At 37.2% G+C, this 16,772-nt stretch overlaps 1 protein-coding gene across 1 annotated transcript in view; it reads right to left on the bottom strand.

Moving 5' to 3' along the window:
* Positions 1–16,772, bottom strand: part of gpc5b (glypican 5b) — a 62,320-nt gene that overhangs the window by 15,203 nt on the left and 30,345 nt on the right. The window contains exon 8 of the mRNA XM_017477310.3: positions 4,799–4,937. Coding sequence (XP_017332799.1) covers positions 4,799–4,937 — 139 coding nt within the window. The remainder of the gene's footprint in view (positions 1–4,798; positions 4,938–16,772) is intronic.

Here is a 16,772-nt window from a genome sequence, read left to right as displayed (position 1 = left end):
AAGGGACTGGACATGGCTAACCTACTGTAAAGGGACCGGCCATGGCTAACCTGCTGTAAAGGTACCGGCCATGGCTAACCTGCTGTAAAGGGACCAGCCATGGCTAACCTGCTATAAAGGGACTGGACATGGCTAACCTGCTGTAAAGGGACTGGACATGGCTAACCTGCTGTAAAGGGACCGGGCATGGCTAACCTGCTGTAAAGGGACCGGGCATGGCTAACCTGCTGTAAAGGGATTGGGCATGGCTAACCTGCTGTAAAGGGACCAGCCATGGCTAACCTGCTATAAAGGGACTGGACATGGCTAACCTGCTGTAAAGGGACTGGACATGGCTAACCTGCTGAAAAGGGATGTGCATGGCTAACCTGCTGTAAAGGGACTGGGCATGGCTAACCTGCTGTAAAGGAACTGGGCATGGCTAACCTGCTGTAAAGGGACTGGACATGGCTAACCTGCTGTAAAGGGACTGGACATGGCTAACGTGCTGTAAAGGTACCGGCCATGGCTAACCTGCTGTAAAGGGACCAGCCATGGCTAACCTGCTATAAAGGGACTGGACATGGCTAACCTGCTGTAAAGGGACTGGACATGGCTAACCTGCTGTAAAGGGACTGGACATGGCTAACCTACTGTAAAGGGACCGGCCATGGCTAACCTGTTTTAAAGGGACCGGGCATGGCTAACCTGCTGTAAAGGGACTGGACATGGCTAACCTGCTGTAAAGGGACCGGCCATGGCTAACCTGCTGTAAAGGGACCGGCCATGGCTAACCTGCTGTAAAGGGACTGGGCATGGCTAACCTGCTGTAAAGGGACCGGCCATGGCTAACCTGCTGTAAAGGGACTGGGCATGGCTAACCTGCTGTAAAGGGACCGGCCATGGCTAACCTGCTATAAAGGGACTGGACATGGCTAACCTGCTGTAAAGGGACTGGACATGGCTAACCTGCTGTAAAGGGACCAGCCATGACTAACCTGCTATAAAGGGACTGGACATGGCTAACCTGCTGTAAAGGGACTGGACATGGCTAACCTGCTGTAAAGGGACTGGCCATGGCTAACCTGCTGTAAAGGGACCAGCCATGGCTAACCAGCTATAAAGGGACCGGGCATGGCTAACCTGCTGTAAAGGGACCGGCCATGGCTAACCTGCTGTAAAGGGACCAGGCATGGCTAACCTGCTGTAAAGGGACCGGGCATGGCTAACCTGCTGTAAAGGGACCGGGCATGGCTAACCTGCTGTAAAGGGATTGGGCATGGCTAACCTGCTGTAAAGGGACTGGACATTTCAGAAAACATACGAATATTCAGGTTTCCATGATTTCACATGAACCTAAAACTATTATCACCCTTTTCCAATACGGAGTCTGAATAGAATCAGGTAGATATTTTCCCATCAACCAGGTGTCTAATCTCAAACTATTTAACACCTTTTCTCTGCAAAAGAGCCAGATCTTGGAAGGTAGAACTGGTTCAGTTGGTCCAGCACCAAAATAAGGACAAGGATATGGAATCAATACTTTGGTCAGTGGCTTGTCAATCTTAAGCAATTCCATTATTTTTTATTTTTTTTTGCATAACCACCATTAAAATCAAATGTGAATAATGCATCACCAAAAAGCTTTCAATTATTATTGAAAATACAGCAATGAATCAAGGGTTGATGAAGTAAAAATTTCACTGATAATTAGAACAAACCTGGGAGCTATATTGCTAATGTTAATTCTAACACTGACAAAAAAAAATACCTCCATGCTTTCTGGTTTAAAAAAATAAAGAAAGTATTTTACAATCATGAAGTTAAATGATTGTTCAATATGTAAAATGTGGATGTGTCCCACAATAAAACAGGAATTCAAGAAGCAAAATCACAGAAAAATAATTTGAAAAGAAACAAAAGCAAGAAGTCAAAATTTCAAACACACTGAATGTATTTTCAATAAAATACAAACACACTGTATGTTCTCAAATCCGGAGATGGAACTCCCCCAGTTGTTATGTCTGCCATCATTAGCAAACTCCCACATCTGATTATGTGATGTTTCAGATATCTTTTTTTACAGAGGTGGTTCCTAAGAGTTGCTGGTTCACAGAGTCCCTGAACCAGCATAGGCTCTGTGTTGAGCTAGAATGTGGTTTTAACAGTGGTTACTGGCTTCACTGCTTGCTGATCATGTTTTTCCACGACTTTGAGTAGACCACAAATGACACTTCTTTCCACATGGTCCTCAGTGGCGACTGCTTTAATCAGTACAGTCGCCTGTACAACTTGTTACAGATAGAGCAAACACACCCACTAACACATATATATATATATATATATATATATATATATATATATATATATATATATATATATATATATATATATATATATATATATATATATATACATATATATACATATATGTGTGTGTGTGTGTGTGTGTGTGTGTGTGTATATATATATATATATATATATATATATATATATATATATATATATATATATATATCTGTATGTGTGTGTGTATATATATTGTTCAAAATCTTTTGCTGATGTGCTAAAGATGTGCTATGTCAGTCTCAGTGATTACTGATTGCTTCTTAAATCTGAGCGTGAATCAGAATGAGCCAGCTGGCTAAGATATTGACCTGTCTCCATCCACAGCCTCATTTGGCCTCGATCGGTGCTAGTTTGGGAGCTCGAAGGGGAAAAATCCTTTGAATGCCCGAACAGAGTGCATGAGAAACCTAACATCTTTCAGATTTAGCTCTTGTAAGGAATATATCGCACCACGGAAATGTGTTTCTTGTCTCAAATTGTAATTGTTTTCATTATTGCAGTCTTATGAAGTCCTAACAATTTAATAATTAATGTGCAGAGCTTAGCTTTTCTTAAACTGCCAGTGCACATTTTAAATGTAATGCTTTAAATCCTGCTGCTGCCAGCATTTTTTTGGTCTCATCAGGGCATCCAAAGTTCCCAGTTTCCAGAGAAAATAGGTTTAAGCACTCAGTAACACCAAGCACGTTTTTACCTCCTGACCAATCAGGTTGCAATTTTTGAAACAAGTGAGAAAATAGTGAATATGAAGGACATGTGCTGGTGGAGAATTAGTCTTGTTAGTGTGCGAATATAAGGAGATTTGTAACATGCTGAATTGAAAATATTTAATTGCAGGTAATCTAACTTTGCAATGTAACTAAACATAACTAGACTAAAGAAAAGTGTAATAGCACACTTATAATGGTTTCAAAAGATGTCCTTAACTCAAGCTGTTTATATAATACTGCTGATACACATGCTCACTCCTCCTATTTCCTACTTGTGAGGTCATAATTCCAAAGTCTTTGGTTGTTTATCAATTATAAGAACGCAAACAAAGGACCAGGCTACCATAAAAGAACGAACTCAGAAGGACAGGAGGACAAAGAATGCATCTTTTTGACAATTGAGACGTGTTTTGTGCTTCCTGTTGTGCAGTGGACAGTCCAAGCACATTTCTAGTAGTGGGACAGAGTCCTCATCTCCCTCAAGTATTTCAGCTGATTAAAATATTTACTATTAACTGGCTGATTAACCAAAATTTAATTAAGCATGTTTTAATGTAGTAAGCTCTCTCTTTGTACCTGCAACCTCACGTTAACTAAAAACTAAGCTAACGAGTTTCCTCTGGATGGAAGCTAGCATAGTTTACTTTAATACTTCTGAGGGATAAATTAGAATTTTCAACAACTTCATATGTATATATCAATCTAAATCAGATATCAAAATCATCCTTTTTAGATGCGTACTTTGCTATATATAGATTACTGTCGTTAAAAAGATGTTAAAACTGCAAGTGTGGGTCAGGCTTCCATCATCCGCTGTTGTTTTACTGCAATGACTTCTGGGACTTCAAGCGGGTTCGGTGCGCTCAGGTCTGCATCCGATGCATCCTCGATATCAAGAACAAATCTGGGTAATTTCATGCGTCCCTGGTACTTGTGTTCTTGAGTATTGGAATTGAGCTTTGGCGGTGGATGATGATGTAGAACGAGTTCACAATGATGCAAGATCAAATAAGAAAGCATATTGAGAAACGGCCTTTGTTTTCAACTGCAACATTAACGCTAGTCAGAGACTGTCTCAAGCAATATTCTAGGATTTCTATTATAAAACCATGTATAATATAACCAACTGGTAGAGAAGTAAGCAATTGTCTATGACCTAAGCTTTGTAAAACTGTTTCAAGGAGAAAAACAACCACTGAATTCCTTAACAAGTCTCAGGTTTCAAAATGATTTCTGAAGCACTTACAGGTATGAAACACATCATCAAGGCACATTTATCTGCAACATTTACCTCAAGAACTCGTATTTTGATTTAAAATTTTGAAGGCAGCACTGAAGAAAAGAGACAGGACCGGCAGCCTAATCTGACCTTTAGAAGATCAATATCACCCATGTTTTCTTTTTTAATAAGTCATTGATTTCCAATTGACAGCAGTGTACAACATATTTCCAGATGACTAAACATGACTCCATCGTCATTTAAGCACATCCATCATCCCTTATGCATCTTTACACACATACCTTTTCAGTTTGTAAATGTAAAATGTAACTACCTGATGAAAAAGTTTGTATTCTAATGAACTGGGGCCATTTGGTTGTAAGAAAAGTTATGAATGCAAACCCAGCCCCAAATCCTAACCTTAACCTTCATAACGTTTATATGAGTTGAGTCGGGGAAAAAATATAATATAACTGTATATATTGATACTGCAAAACAACAAAAAATTATTTGCATCCATAGAGATAAACTCAAAATGCACCTATTTCATCTTCATCCTCTCCTGAACCTTCACACCCATCTTCATCATCACATTCGCCACTGGTTTCGGTTCCGCTGCCGCCGTCCACATTCAAGCGTTTATGCTGATCATCATCCAGTCCCGTTTCAGCCCACATATCCTGTAACACACCAAAATCATCACAATCTAGATTTTATCCTGCACCCTTTCTATCTATAGTGTTGCCCCATGTGCTATGTGTGAACTATATATTCAAGTGAGACCTGCATTCCAGCACTGGTTTCTATACACTGTACTTGACTTCACCTCACCATTTCCCTTGGTTGAATTCTTCACCATCTTAAGTGCTGTTCCAAAATTTTGTTATATATTCACTATAATTTAGTTAAACTGCCAGAACAGTTGTGTTGCATTGTTACAAACTATAGACTAAAGTATAAAACTATATAGTTGATACTTTGGTTTAATGACAACAAATATAAATTATTTAACAATCAAAAGGAAATTCTGATTTATTTATTTATTTATTTATTTATTTATTTATTTATTTATTTATTTATTTTTTACAGATTCTAAACATAACAAATATTAAAATATAAACAGTGCAAAATGTTAACTAATCAGCTGCTTTCAATATTTGTAACTGCTATTTTAAAAAGGCTATCAAATGTATTGAGATACCTGTGATATGTCCTAAAATTGTATTATGACATAATTTACTGGACATAAAATAACTAATCAGGTCTCCCCCTATCATACGACATCTACCAACCGGGGAAGGCTTCCATGATACATGATACATGAAGATACATGAAACCAGCCAACCGTATATTTTCAAACTGCTGCTCATCCTGCATCACAGGGCAATGTAACACACTGGGAGGAAAGTGCTCTATAACCTATTCCACATACATGTGCTCACAGATAACCACAATTGGCTAGTGTTGCTGTGATTGACTTTCCATCCAGAGCGCACTTAAGAGGTGCTCTTTTGCAGTTTGTGGTTTTCTGATAGCTCTGCCTTTTATGCAGTTTTGTGGGTTCCACTAAGTGTACAATGAACATCAGAGTTAATTAAATGTTTGTAAATCTGGCAGGAACTTTTTGTTCAGTTTGGTATATGAAAACATTTACATACAAATTTATGCAAATAAAAGAGGCCCAATGTGTGTGAATTTGTATTTTATATAATCAAGAATCTCTGAAGCCTTGTGATATCTGATATGTCTCTCATATACTATTGGTAGCATCACATTTGGGGAAAAAAGGATGTATGTTCTCAAAACAAAAAGCTACATGACCTAGTTATGAAAGAATCTGTGGGACATTTGCCAAGCACAAAGGAAACAAATATTGTCAACATGCAGACAACTTAAACTCAGACCCTGATGACACATTCAGGTTTTTCCCATCCACTTTAACTATACACAGTAGAAACTGTTTGGTGGGATTAAATATGGAATAAATCTTACAAGGCATTGTTGATATTTTTATACTGATTTATCCTTACAACAGGAAAACCCATGCCCTTCTTCAAAGAGTATTAAAAACTTAATAAAATCTAATTCCATCTTCTGTCTTTAGTTTGTTTAAAAAACGGTCTGTTCTTAATGGGCCTCACATTCTTTGGCTGGAGTTGATGGAGTAGAATTTCACAAATAATGTTTTCTCAAATAAGATATAAAACTTTTATTTAGTCCTCAGTAGATGGCAATGGATATTGTATGTTTTTGGATTTGAAAAAGCTAATGACCAAGTAACCTTTAACGTCCACTAAAGGTGGACTACCTCAAGTTCAGTGTATTGATTTATTCTTGGCTTGTGTCCAACTGTCTACTGCAAATGAATCTTTAGTGCTAAAAAAAAAAAAAACAGTATTCCAATACAAACCTTTAAAACCCATTTCTTTTCCACACAATAACAGCCTTCATTTCGCAGCCACCTGACAGAAACTGAACTAAAGGAAAAATTCAGCCAAGCGAATCTTTTTGAAGCAGGTAAGCAAAGCAAACCCACCCACGCAGTCCAAATAACTGCTCCAACAAAGGCTTCCAGGGCAGGAGTCACAGATCATAGCTTATAATACCAGCCAAGGCAACAACAAAGGGTATATGGCATGCAGAATAGCACATGGACTTGCTCAGGCGTAAAGCCTAAAAAAAACTTTTATAGCAGGAAAATTCTCAACATATGCAGCAGTGGCAAGATGATGAATACTGCATAAACACAGGGCACGGATATGAGAAATATAAAAATACATTGAATCCTTTCTCTAGTAAGAATCTGTTCATTTTTAAGGCTATATTCAGGAAAAGTTCCCCGTATTCAGAGTTGGGTTACGCAGATGCTTAAGTAAATTTTCTGTGCGCCCCATTCAGACTATTAAAATCATCAGCATTTACTTCACACCGCTAACGTTGCCAGATTTTTCTTTAGAAGAAATGTCCAAGATGAGTTTTTTTAGTAGCATGTTGACGACCACTTCATACTAGAATTTACACTTTACACTTAATACTAGCGCTTGCCTTTGGGCCTAAAAAACTCTGAGAGAAAATGTGGACTGAAGTTGGAAATAGCATCCCCCCCCCCCCCCCCCCCCCCCTTTCTTCTCAAATGTATTATGATGTAACATAAAAACAAGAGACAATTTAAGGAAAATGTCAAAAATACAAATATGATGTATAGATGATTATATACAAATGAGAAAATGGGAAGGATTGAAATAAACTTCTGAGTCTAGTATATTACCAATAAATTGCTGCATGAATAGTTCTAGCTGTAATGATCACACTAATTAATGGAAATGTGGTTTATTTTAACAATATGGCTACCACCGTCATTATTGGCGGTTTATAGAATAGAGAACTGGCTCCAGCACATCCTTTTATTTTGCATTTTATTTTTTTATATCATGCACTGACAGTCAACTGTGCCCACAACTTGATATTAACTCTTCACTAGAAGTGTGTAACTCAAATCTGAATACAGCCCTGTATGAGAAGTGCAGGAAGAACACACTCATCCCACCCCTGCTCACTACCTGTATTTCATTACACAAGTTCACATCCAAGGTTTCTTCCCAAATGCCCTTCTAAAAGAACTTCATTTAGCAACATGCCATTGCATCCGTCTTCCCCAGAGGTTTTGTTAATTAACTGGCATGTAATCAATTACTTGCCATGTCAGGTTGTTGTCTCTGCTAGAGACGGCATTTCACCTGTTTCTCCGAAATACCAACGATATTCTGCTTTGTACAAACTCATTTATTATTCAATTACATGACCACTTCAACTCTGTATTTCAGTTCTCTAAGGTATATACAGTATTTGGGCATAGTGGCAATGAGAAATGTTTGATGTGTTTAGAAAAAAACAGTACCTTTAAGGGTTCTCTGGATGGTCAACAGCTCTAGGTGGAACCATGTCTACTTAAAGAGTTCTCTTAAAAGATATAAACATAGGTTTCTGCTCCAAATGGTTCTTTGTAAAATTCCTATAAGATTTATGCTGACTAACCACAATTTATGAAAGCCATGCCAGCTGAAATCTACTTTCCCACAGTTCCTTGGTTCAACAAGGTTCTAAATAAAACATTTTCTAAAGGGAACGTTCCCCTTGGAACTTATTCTACATAGAATCTAGTTGGAAAATTCATGTGGTAAGTTCATGTGTACTTACTGTTCTTAATTCAGCCTTAGTAAGCTTTAGAAAGCTTTCAGAGTCTGTTTTAACACAACATTTTAATTGATTATGAGTTCATACCCATATTGTGATCTACACAAGTTTTAACACTATACTCTTAGATAAAATTGTTGAATCTAGAACCATTGAAGATTATTTGTTTTGTCCATCTGTTGGACCCTCTAAAGTCTTATGCAGAACCCTAAACAGACAGTTTCCCAATCAGGAAGGGTTCCATATAGAACCCTGTTAGAAAGCGAAAAATCCCTAAAAACGACCCTTTTAAAATGTGACTTGGTTTACACAAATATGTAAAAAAGTTTAACGTTATCTCATGAGAAATTTCTATGAATTAGAACAAATGAGGATGATGTGGTTGGATTTTGTCAAATTTTGATAAATCAAAGAAAATGTTATAAATTAGAACTACTCTAATCCTAATTTTAAGACTTGTAAGTTTTCAAACAAATTTGCTTGAGTTGTTACAAATTTGCAAATGTCATGTAGAAAGGAATAAAATATGACTGGGCATGTTAGAGTTAATTGTTTCCCAATAATTAAAAAATGATGAAAAATTATTTACTGTTGTGGAACATTTGTGAAACAAGTTAGTTCCTGTTATCACTTAAGTTATAGCAGCTATAAGCAGTCAATCCCTCACTAGCCTTGTTCTCTCTCTCTCTTGAAGTTAATAAGAAATGCTACAAAGCAGTGACACTGGAGACTCCTTCCAGAAATGCTAAATAAACATCTCGTTATAGAAACGATAATGTATTTGAACAATCTATTGTTTTTTTTTATCAACATCTTCTGTCCAATCAGAACTGAGAATTCAACAGTGCCATGGTATAAAACATAACACTGTTTATTTAGTATGTTCAGTGTTATAAAAAAAGTATTTGTCCCTTTCATAATTAATAAAATGCATAACAAATGTCATAACAGAATCTAAGAACTCATATAACACATTTTAAAATATATTAAAAGCCTTTAATTTGTTTAATGAACAAAGATATTGAAAACTGGTGTTACTAATGTGAAAAATTAAGTGCCATATTAAATGTAAATATCTGACCATTTTTGCTAGTAATAACTGCTTCCTATAATTGTAAAATCAACCCTTCATATTACTGAGAACGAATTTTAATCTGCCTTTGCTGCTTTAAGTCAGAAGTGTTGGTAGGTTTTAAAGAATGAACTGGTTATTTCAGGTCCCCGCTGGGATAATATCACAACACTGGACCCTTCCAAAACTTTTTTTTTTGCAGACATTCAGACTCTTTTCTGTTGTTGAACATTTTTTGCTTCATATCCCAATTCTATTTCATCTTCAGTTCACAGGCAGATGTCTGAACATTCTGTAATTATGTTCTTGTGGAGAAAATGCATGGTTCCTTCAATAATGGCAATTATCCAAATCTCCACACTGTTACTCTGCCACCACCATGATGTGATTTTCTTATTGTGAAATGCTGTCCATAGATGCCAAAAATGCCTGGGGATCACTCGATACTTTCTTTTCCCAAATGTGAAACAAACATGTATGTTTCTCTTGGATAGACCATTGGTTTCTGCATTGCTACTCTCCCATGAATGTCATATTTACCCAGTCTTTTCTTAATATGAAGTCTCAATTAGTGACCCTAGCTGAGGCTACAGAGCCCTGTACTTCTTTGGACAATCTTTGGGCTCTTTTATGGTCTCCTGCATGAGTTTTTACTTTGCCCTTGTATAAATGTTGGCAGACTGGTGACTTCTGGGAAGATTCATCCCTGCCCCCAGTGTTCTCATTTGGACCTAATGGCGCTCACTGTGATTTAGAGGAATCTGCAACCTTTAGAAAATTTATTCTAGCCCTTTCCAAACTGATATATTGTAAGGACTTTGTGCGATGTTGGTTCAAAATAACTTTTAAAAATCCATGTGTTAAGTCTGTTAAAGATCAAAAAGGATTAATTGTGGAAAAAAAATTGCAAAGTAAATCAGTGAACGTACACTATAGGTTACTAAATACGAAACATACTAAAGATCATGTCATGAAGTAGAGTTATTGTTACCACCCCAAAGTTGATTATATTCCTATAACAGCACATCCCAAAGTGTTTGATTCCTCCTATACTACAGCAGTTTGCCAAGAATTAAAAATTTTATTTATAAAAGAATGACACTTTTATTCAGTTATAGTTTAGTTATAGTTAACATTTAATGTTTTGGAACATCTGCAAAACAAGTTAGTTCCTTTTATCACTTATATTATAACAGCGATAAACAGTCCCTTGCCAGCCTCTCTTTACTCTCTGTTGAAGTTGTCTTGTTACCAAGAAGCTATAAAGTGGAAACTCCTCTGTCCTGAAGCGCTGACACTGGAGACTCCTTCCAATGTTAAATAATTGTCTACTTACAGATAACTTCACCATATCAATGATTATATGTTTTTCTTTGTAAAATAACACTTTTTAGTTTATGTGAGCATCTGCCATAGTCCCATAGCTGTTACTATAGAATATTTAACATATTAGAACTGAATTATAATGATTTTAAATTAATTAACACCTTCTGACAAATCAGATTAGAGAATTCAGCAGAACTGTTTTAAACATTTGCATAAATGACTGTGACTTGTTATAATGAGTTCTAACGCTTCTTTTAAATGCTTAGGATTCACTCATAATGACATACAGTATCTGCCTACAACAAATGATTCGGATTTCACTTCAACTCAAAAAGATTCCCCAGACTTCTCCAGTTTTCATTGAATGTGAGGAATGATGTCCTTTTTTAAAAATCTGTTAATTCTTTACATTCACATTTTAGTCTGTCTAAGAGCCAGACTTGTGCGTTGTTTGTGTTGAAGGAACCAAGGGGCAATGTGTTTGTGTGTGAGCCCCTGACTTTTTGGACACCTTTCTCACATTCACAGATCGATATGACAGCATGCAGGACGTGAAAGGTTTTTCTTGCAGAATTTCGTCTCCTTGACAACAGACCCATTTGGAAAGCCTAACCTCATCAATTGGGCTTTGCCACAACTCTGGCAGTTGAGGAGATCAGCATGGAGGCTCATTTAGAGAAGGCCAAACAACAGGCTAGACATATCGCTCACTGTGTCTGAACATGCAGGCCTTACACTTAAACCTCCAATAATACCGCACCACTGCTGTGGGTGCTTCATCTTGACAAAGGTTATACAACATAACTCAAAGGAGGAAAGCAATACTGTTTTTAGCTTGTGTGTGTGTGTGTGTGTGTGTGTGTGTGTGTGTGTGTGTGTGTGTGTGTGTGTGTGAGTACACGTGTATGTGTGAGAAAGAGAGGGAAATTGAGAGATAATGGAAAGCATTGAAATATGTATTTTGTAATAATTATAGAAAGCATTATACTACATACACCAATCAGCCATAATGTTAAAACCACTGACAGGTGAAGTGAATAACATTAGATAATACATAACATAACAGTATTCCCTAATGGCAGTGGCCTCTCTCAGCAGGATAATGTGCCCTGCCACACTGAAAAAATTGTTCAGGAATGGTTTGACGAACATGCCAAAGAGTTCTGAGTGTTGACATTGCCTCCAAATTCCCCAGATCTCGATCTGATAGAGCATCTGTTGGATGTGCTGGACAAACAAGTCCGATCCGATGGGTCAGAGCAAGGGGGACCTGCACAATATTAAGCAGGTGATTTTAATATTACTGCTGTATATACACATACACACACACACACTAGAGAGAAGCCTGTGTATTTATAGAGAACAGTAAGTGCCTCAGTGTTGAGAGACTAACAGATGAAATGTGTGGGAGACTTGTGTGGAATGGCCTTGGGAATGACTGTCAAATTATTCAGCTTTCTTCCCACAGCCAGCAATGGCCAGCGTACATTCACATGCAGCACACAGCAATGGCTGTGCAAGAGATCACCAGTTACAAATCATCTAGGAGAAAATGTGTGAATGTGAACCTGCAACTCCAGTTGACATCAACAGGACACAGTATGAATAAGTCACAAGAATAAATAATCTCCCCTATTAAAGGTTTTTGAGAAATCTATAAAGGAGGAGACATAGGTCTCTTAATTTGCCTTTTTAGTAGGAGGCTTCATAAATAACTTGACATGTGCAAACATTACAGTTACATCATATTCTCCACTCATTGCAGTGAGATAAAAATAATGGTAATTTGGTGTAGACATTTCCTGTGCACTCTTGGGAATGAGCAGTAAAAATGCTTGTTTCTCAACACATATTGGTGCAATGTGTGAACTGGCCCTTTGCGTAATTCACTTTCAGACACGTGAGGAACGTGATTCAGAAGTCAGGATGAGAGTTCATGGATGTGTGCTTCATGTGACTTGACCACTAAGTGTACAAGACAGTTGGCACAATGCTCAAAACTGTTCCATAGACTAAAAAGTAAAAAAAGAAAAAACCTTCAAAGCTCAACAAAGATTAAAGGCCCAACAAAATAACAGAAGATAAAACATGATTTGTTCATGACAAACCCATAATTACATAACTAATGAAGTCCTCTTTAGTAACTCAGTATGATTCCTAAGAAAAGGGAACATTTTATTAAGTGTTTATCTTGTTCATCTTCATACGTTTTCCAAAGCCAAAATGTTTAGGTTTCCCTTAAATGCATCATATAGGGCTGCACAATTTCCATTATTCTGAAGCCCTCAGGCTATAACGTACATATGAAATACTAAGATAGTGAGATGGCAGTTTATTAGATACACCTATCTCCTGTCAACACAGAGCATAGGTGTATCTAATAACCTGATAACTCAGTGTATATCCAATAAATAGTTTTATCTAGAGGGCATGGAACCAGAGAGGTGTAACTGTAAGATTCTCGACTCTTATTGGTCAGAAGGTGATAATTAATTTTCTATAACAGCACCTCTATAACAATACAAAACACAGGTTTATATCAAGTGAAATTTTCTGATGAGATGCTTATTAACATTCTTGGAAGAAGTCTCCAGTGTCAGCGCTTTGTATCAGTCAGAGGTAAAGATGTAACTTTTATGGTTTCTCTCTGAGAGACAAAAAGAGAGAAACTGGTGATGGAATGACTGTTTATATTGGAATTACTACACATCTAAATGTGCTGCTATTGGGAAAAAATCAGCTTTGTGGTGGGAATTGTAACTCTGCTTTGTCACACCACCCCATTGTTGATAGCTCTTAATGAGATACCAAAAGGACAGTATGTATATTCAGACAGTTTTGGATAAATTGTAAAAACTAACAAAGTTTGGTAAAAAAAAAAAAAAAAAAAAAAATTGAGGTCCAAGTTTATTTTGGTTTTTATTTAATGTTTCTGGCTCAAATCCCATAAAATAATCACATACCACTAGTGTTCACTGTTTAAGAGAAAAAAGTAGCTATTATAACAGCATTAAAAAAAAAAAAAAAAAAAAAGATAGAAAAATTTAACCAGCACTTGACACAAAAAAATTAACAACTCTCACCTAGAAGCACAAAAGAACCAGCTACTGGTGGCAGGTACTAAAGGAAGGACAGAACTCAGGATACCCTGTATCTGATGTAAAATAAATTAACAACATACTGACAAGGGTAGAGGCATATTAGACAGCTGAAATATATCTGGACATTCTCCAGTCACATGGAAACCATGAGGCAGAAACTAGAAGAGCGGCAACATCCAAGAAGAGAGTAAAACATATCCTGAAGAGAGAGCTGAATGGGAACAATGAGATCCATGAACATGTATGCCCTGACACTCATCAGATACCCAGCCGGCACAATCAGATGGTCATTAAATGGAAACAACCAGTGTTATGGCCTGAAAACACCTCAAACGGGTTATTCAAACGGTTCATTCAAAATCCAACATCAAAAGACTGGACACCAGAAAGAAGAGGGGAAAACTGTTGCCCTGGACGGAACACAAAATCTTCCTGTGTACATCCAAGTAATGTCTCTAGAGGATAAGCTGCAAAAATAACACCCCAAACAGATAGATAGGTGGACAACATGGAAGCATAGGAAGATCTTGTGGAACCTTTAGGTCTAAACCGATAAGTCAGTAATAATAGATAAGGAGCAGAAAACCGCAGTACACATAAATTGGTTGCTCCACAAAATATAAGGCAGGGAATACAACTGGTTGGAGAATTACCCGGGACTGAAAGAGGAGTTTGAAGGTTAAAACCAAGGTTGTCTTACAGGTTATAGGAGCACTTGTTGGGAGGACCCTGGAAAAGCTAGAAGAACAAGAAAGTTGGAAAAGTGGCTACATCAGTTTCAACAATGATGTCTCAGTCCGGAAGTGCATAATAATAAAAGTGGCAGAAATACTGCACTGTACCCTCAAACATCCAGGAAATGAGCTAGAAGCCAGAAACAAGCTGTTCATTAAAAGATTCATTAAAAAGAAGAAGAAGAATGTCAGATTGAGTTAGAAAAACAGGAAACAGGTGTAAGAGAAATGGATATGGAAGTTGAAATGTAAAATGGGCGTGACAACAAATCTACATTGGGAAAAATCACATATATTTCACGTGAACAGTTTTTCACACAAGATTATGTGAATAACATGAGAAAAAACATGAAGGTGCCTTTTGCCAAGGTGCGTTATGCTCTGAAATGTCACATGTAAATTCAAGTAAACACATCATGTGAATAATAAGTGATCACATGAAAATGAATTATACATGTGAGGAAAACACATAAATAAAGATACATGTCCTTTAGTTGATTAGTGCTGCAAAGATTCCTATCTGTATCTGTATCTTATTTGTAAACCCTAAGTGGGCATGGCCTAAACCAGAAAGGTTTTTGCATCTGTCCATGATATTTTCTGAACAAATTTAGTTGATTCTATTTCCCAAAATCTAAGCAAACTAGTAGCCAAATTTAAACCACTATAACCCTGACCAGGCAGTTACTAAGGATGAATAAATTAATATAAATGCTAGTGTAAATGCATTGTTCATGTTAATGAAAGTGGTCTTTCTTTATCCTAAGTAAAAGTTAAAGCATCCTGCTCACACAGCTTTTTTGTTGTGTATTGCATCATCAGAATTTAAATTTTTAGGCGAATGATCCCTTTAAGATAAAATAAGATAACTTTTTTGACAATGGCTTTGTCTTAATATGATAAAGATGCATATTAAAGGCAACAGATATGTACTGTACATGATGAATATAGAATACAAAATAAAAAGTAGCTCATGATCAGAACATTTATATATCTATACTAGTAATACAATTATAATGTGAATAAGATTGGCTGAGTAAATGTTGTGAGACAGAACACTAAACAGTCACATCTTTACCAGCTGACTGGCAAATTATAACATAAAATTAGTGACTGAAATTCAAAACCAAGCAGGCAATGTTTCCAGCCTATGTTTTTCCAGTATTCTGTGAACATACCCACAGCTCATGTAATGCAATGTACATGCACGTACAACATGACCCCTCACCCATATCCTCTGGCCTTCCCCGGCCTCTTGCCCATTGGTGATGCAAATCCTGCAGACACACACTGGACCACTTGACTAGGGAGGGGCAATGCTGGGTCATAATGCATAACCAGAGTGTCTGGTTTTAATGGAGCAATGGAAGACATTACAAAAAAGGGCTTCAGAGAGCCAAGCGGAACGACCCAGGTCACCTCCCAAACACAGCTGCTGGAGCCAGAGACTCGCTATCAATGAGCCAAGCTTTCTTTAGACCAATCCAGTGGGACATACAGGGAGACGGAGAGAACAAAGTCTGGCCCACTGAGGGAGGGGTGTACAGTGGGTTTACAGTATAATCCAGTAGGATAGTTTTGTTAAAACAGGGACTGTGCTGACTTTATTGGATAATAAGGAAACAATTACATGTTACCCTAGAAATGTCCATGTGGACACAATTTTTCACCTCAAGATTTAAGAGTGTTTCTTTGAAAAAAATGTAATAAAATCTTTATAAATCTTTGAGGAGATTTTAGCTCGTTTTCTGCCAAAGCAGAAACTATGCTGTACTGAATAAAGTGAACATAAATTCTTGTGACTGAATTGTATCCTATTCAGGTTTTAACTGCATTTCCAACAAACAAATGTGTCTCTGGTTAGTCAGACTGCTGTATCACACCTTAATATGGAATTCTTCTCAATACATTTAACCACCAACTCCCTTGTTCAACCTCCAGATCACATTTCTCATGTAATGGGAAAAGTGGCCGGGTTTAAAATTGCTGCCAGTGGCATTTTCTTGGTCACAACAGAGCTTCCAAAGTTTAAAATAGTTTTCAGAAAAGCTCAGAGTCATGTCCAGTCTTTTTTTTTTTTTAACATCC

Source organism: Ictalurus punctatus, chromosome 10 (assembly GCF_001660625.3).
Source record: "Ictalurus punctatus breed USDA103 chromosome 10, Coco_2.0, whole genome shotgun sequence".
NCBI classification, from domain to species: domain Eukaryota; kingdom Metazoa; phylum Chordata; class Actinopteri; order Siluriformes; family Ictaluridae; genus Ictalurus; species Ictalurus punctatus.
The sequence above is the reverse complement of the archived record's forward strand: the minus strand, read 5'-3'. Positions and strand labels throughout refer to the sequence as shown.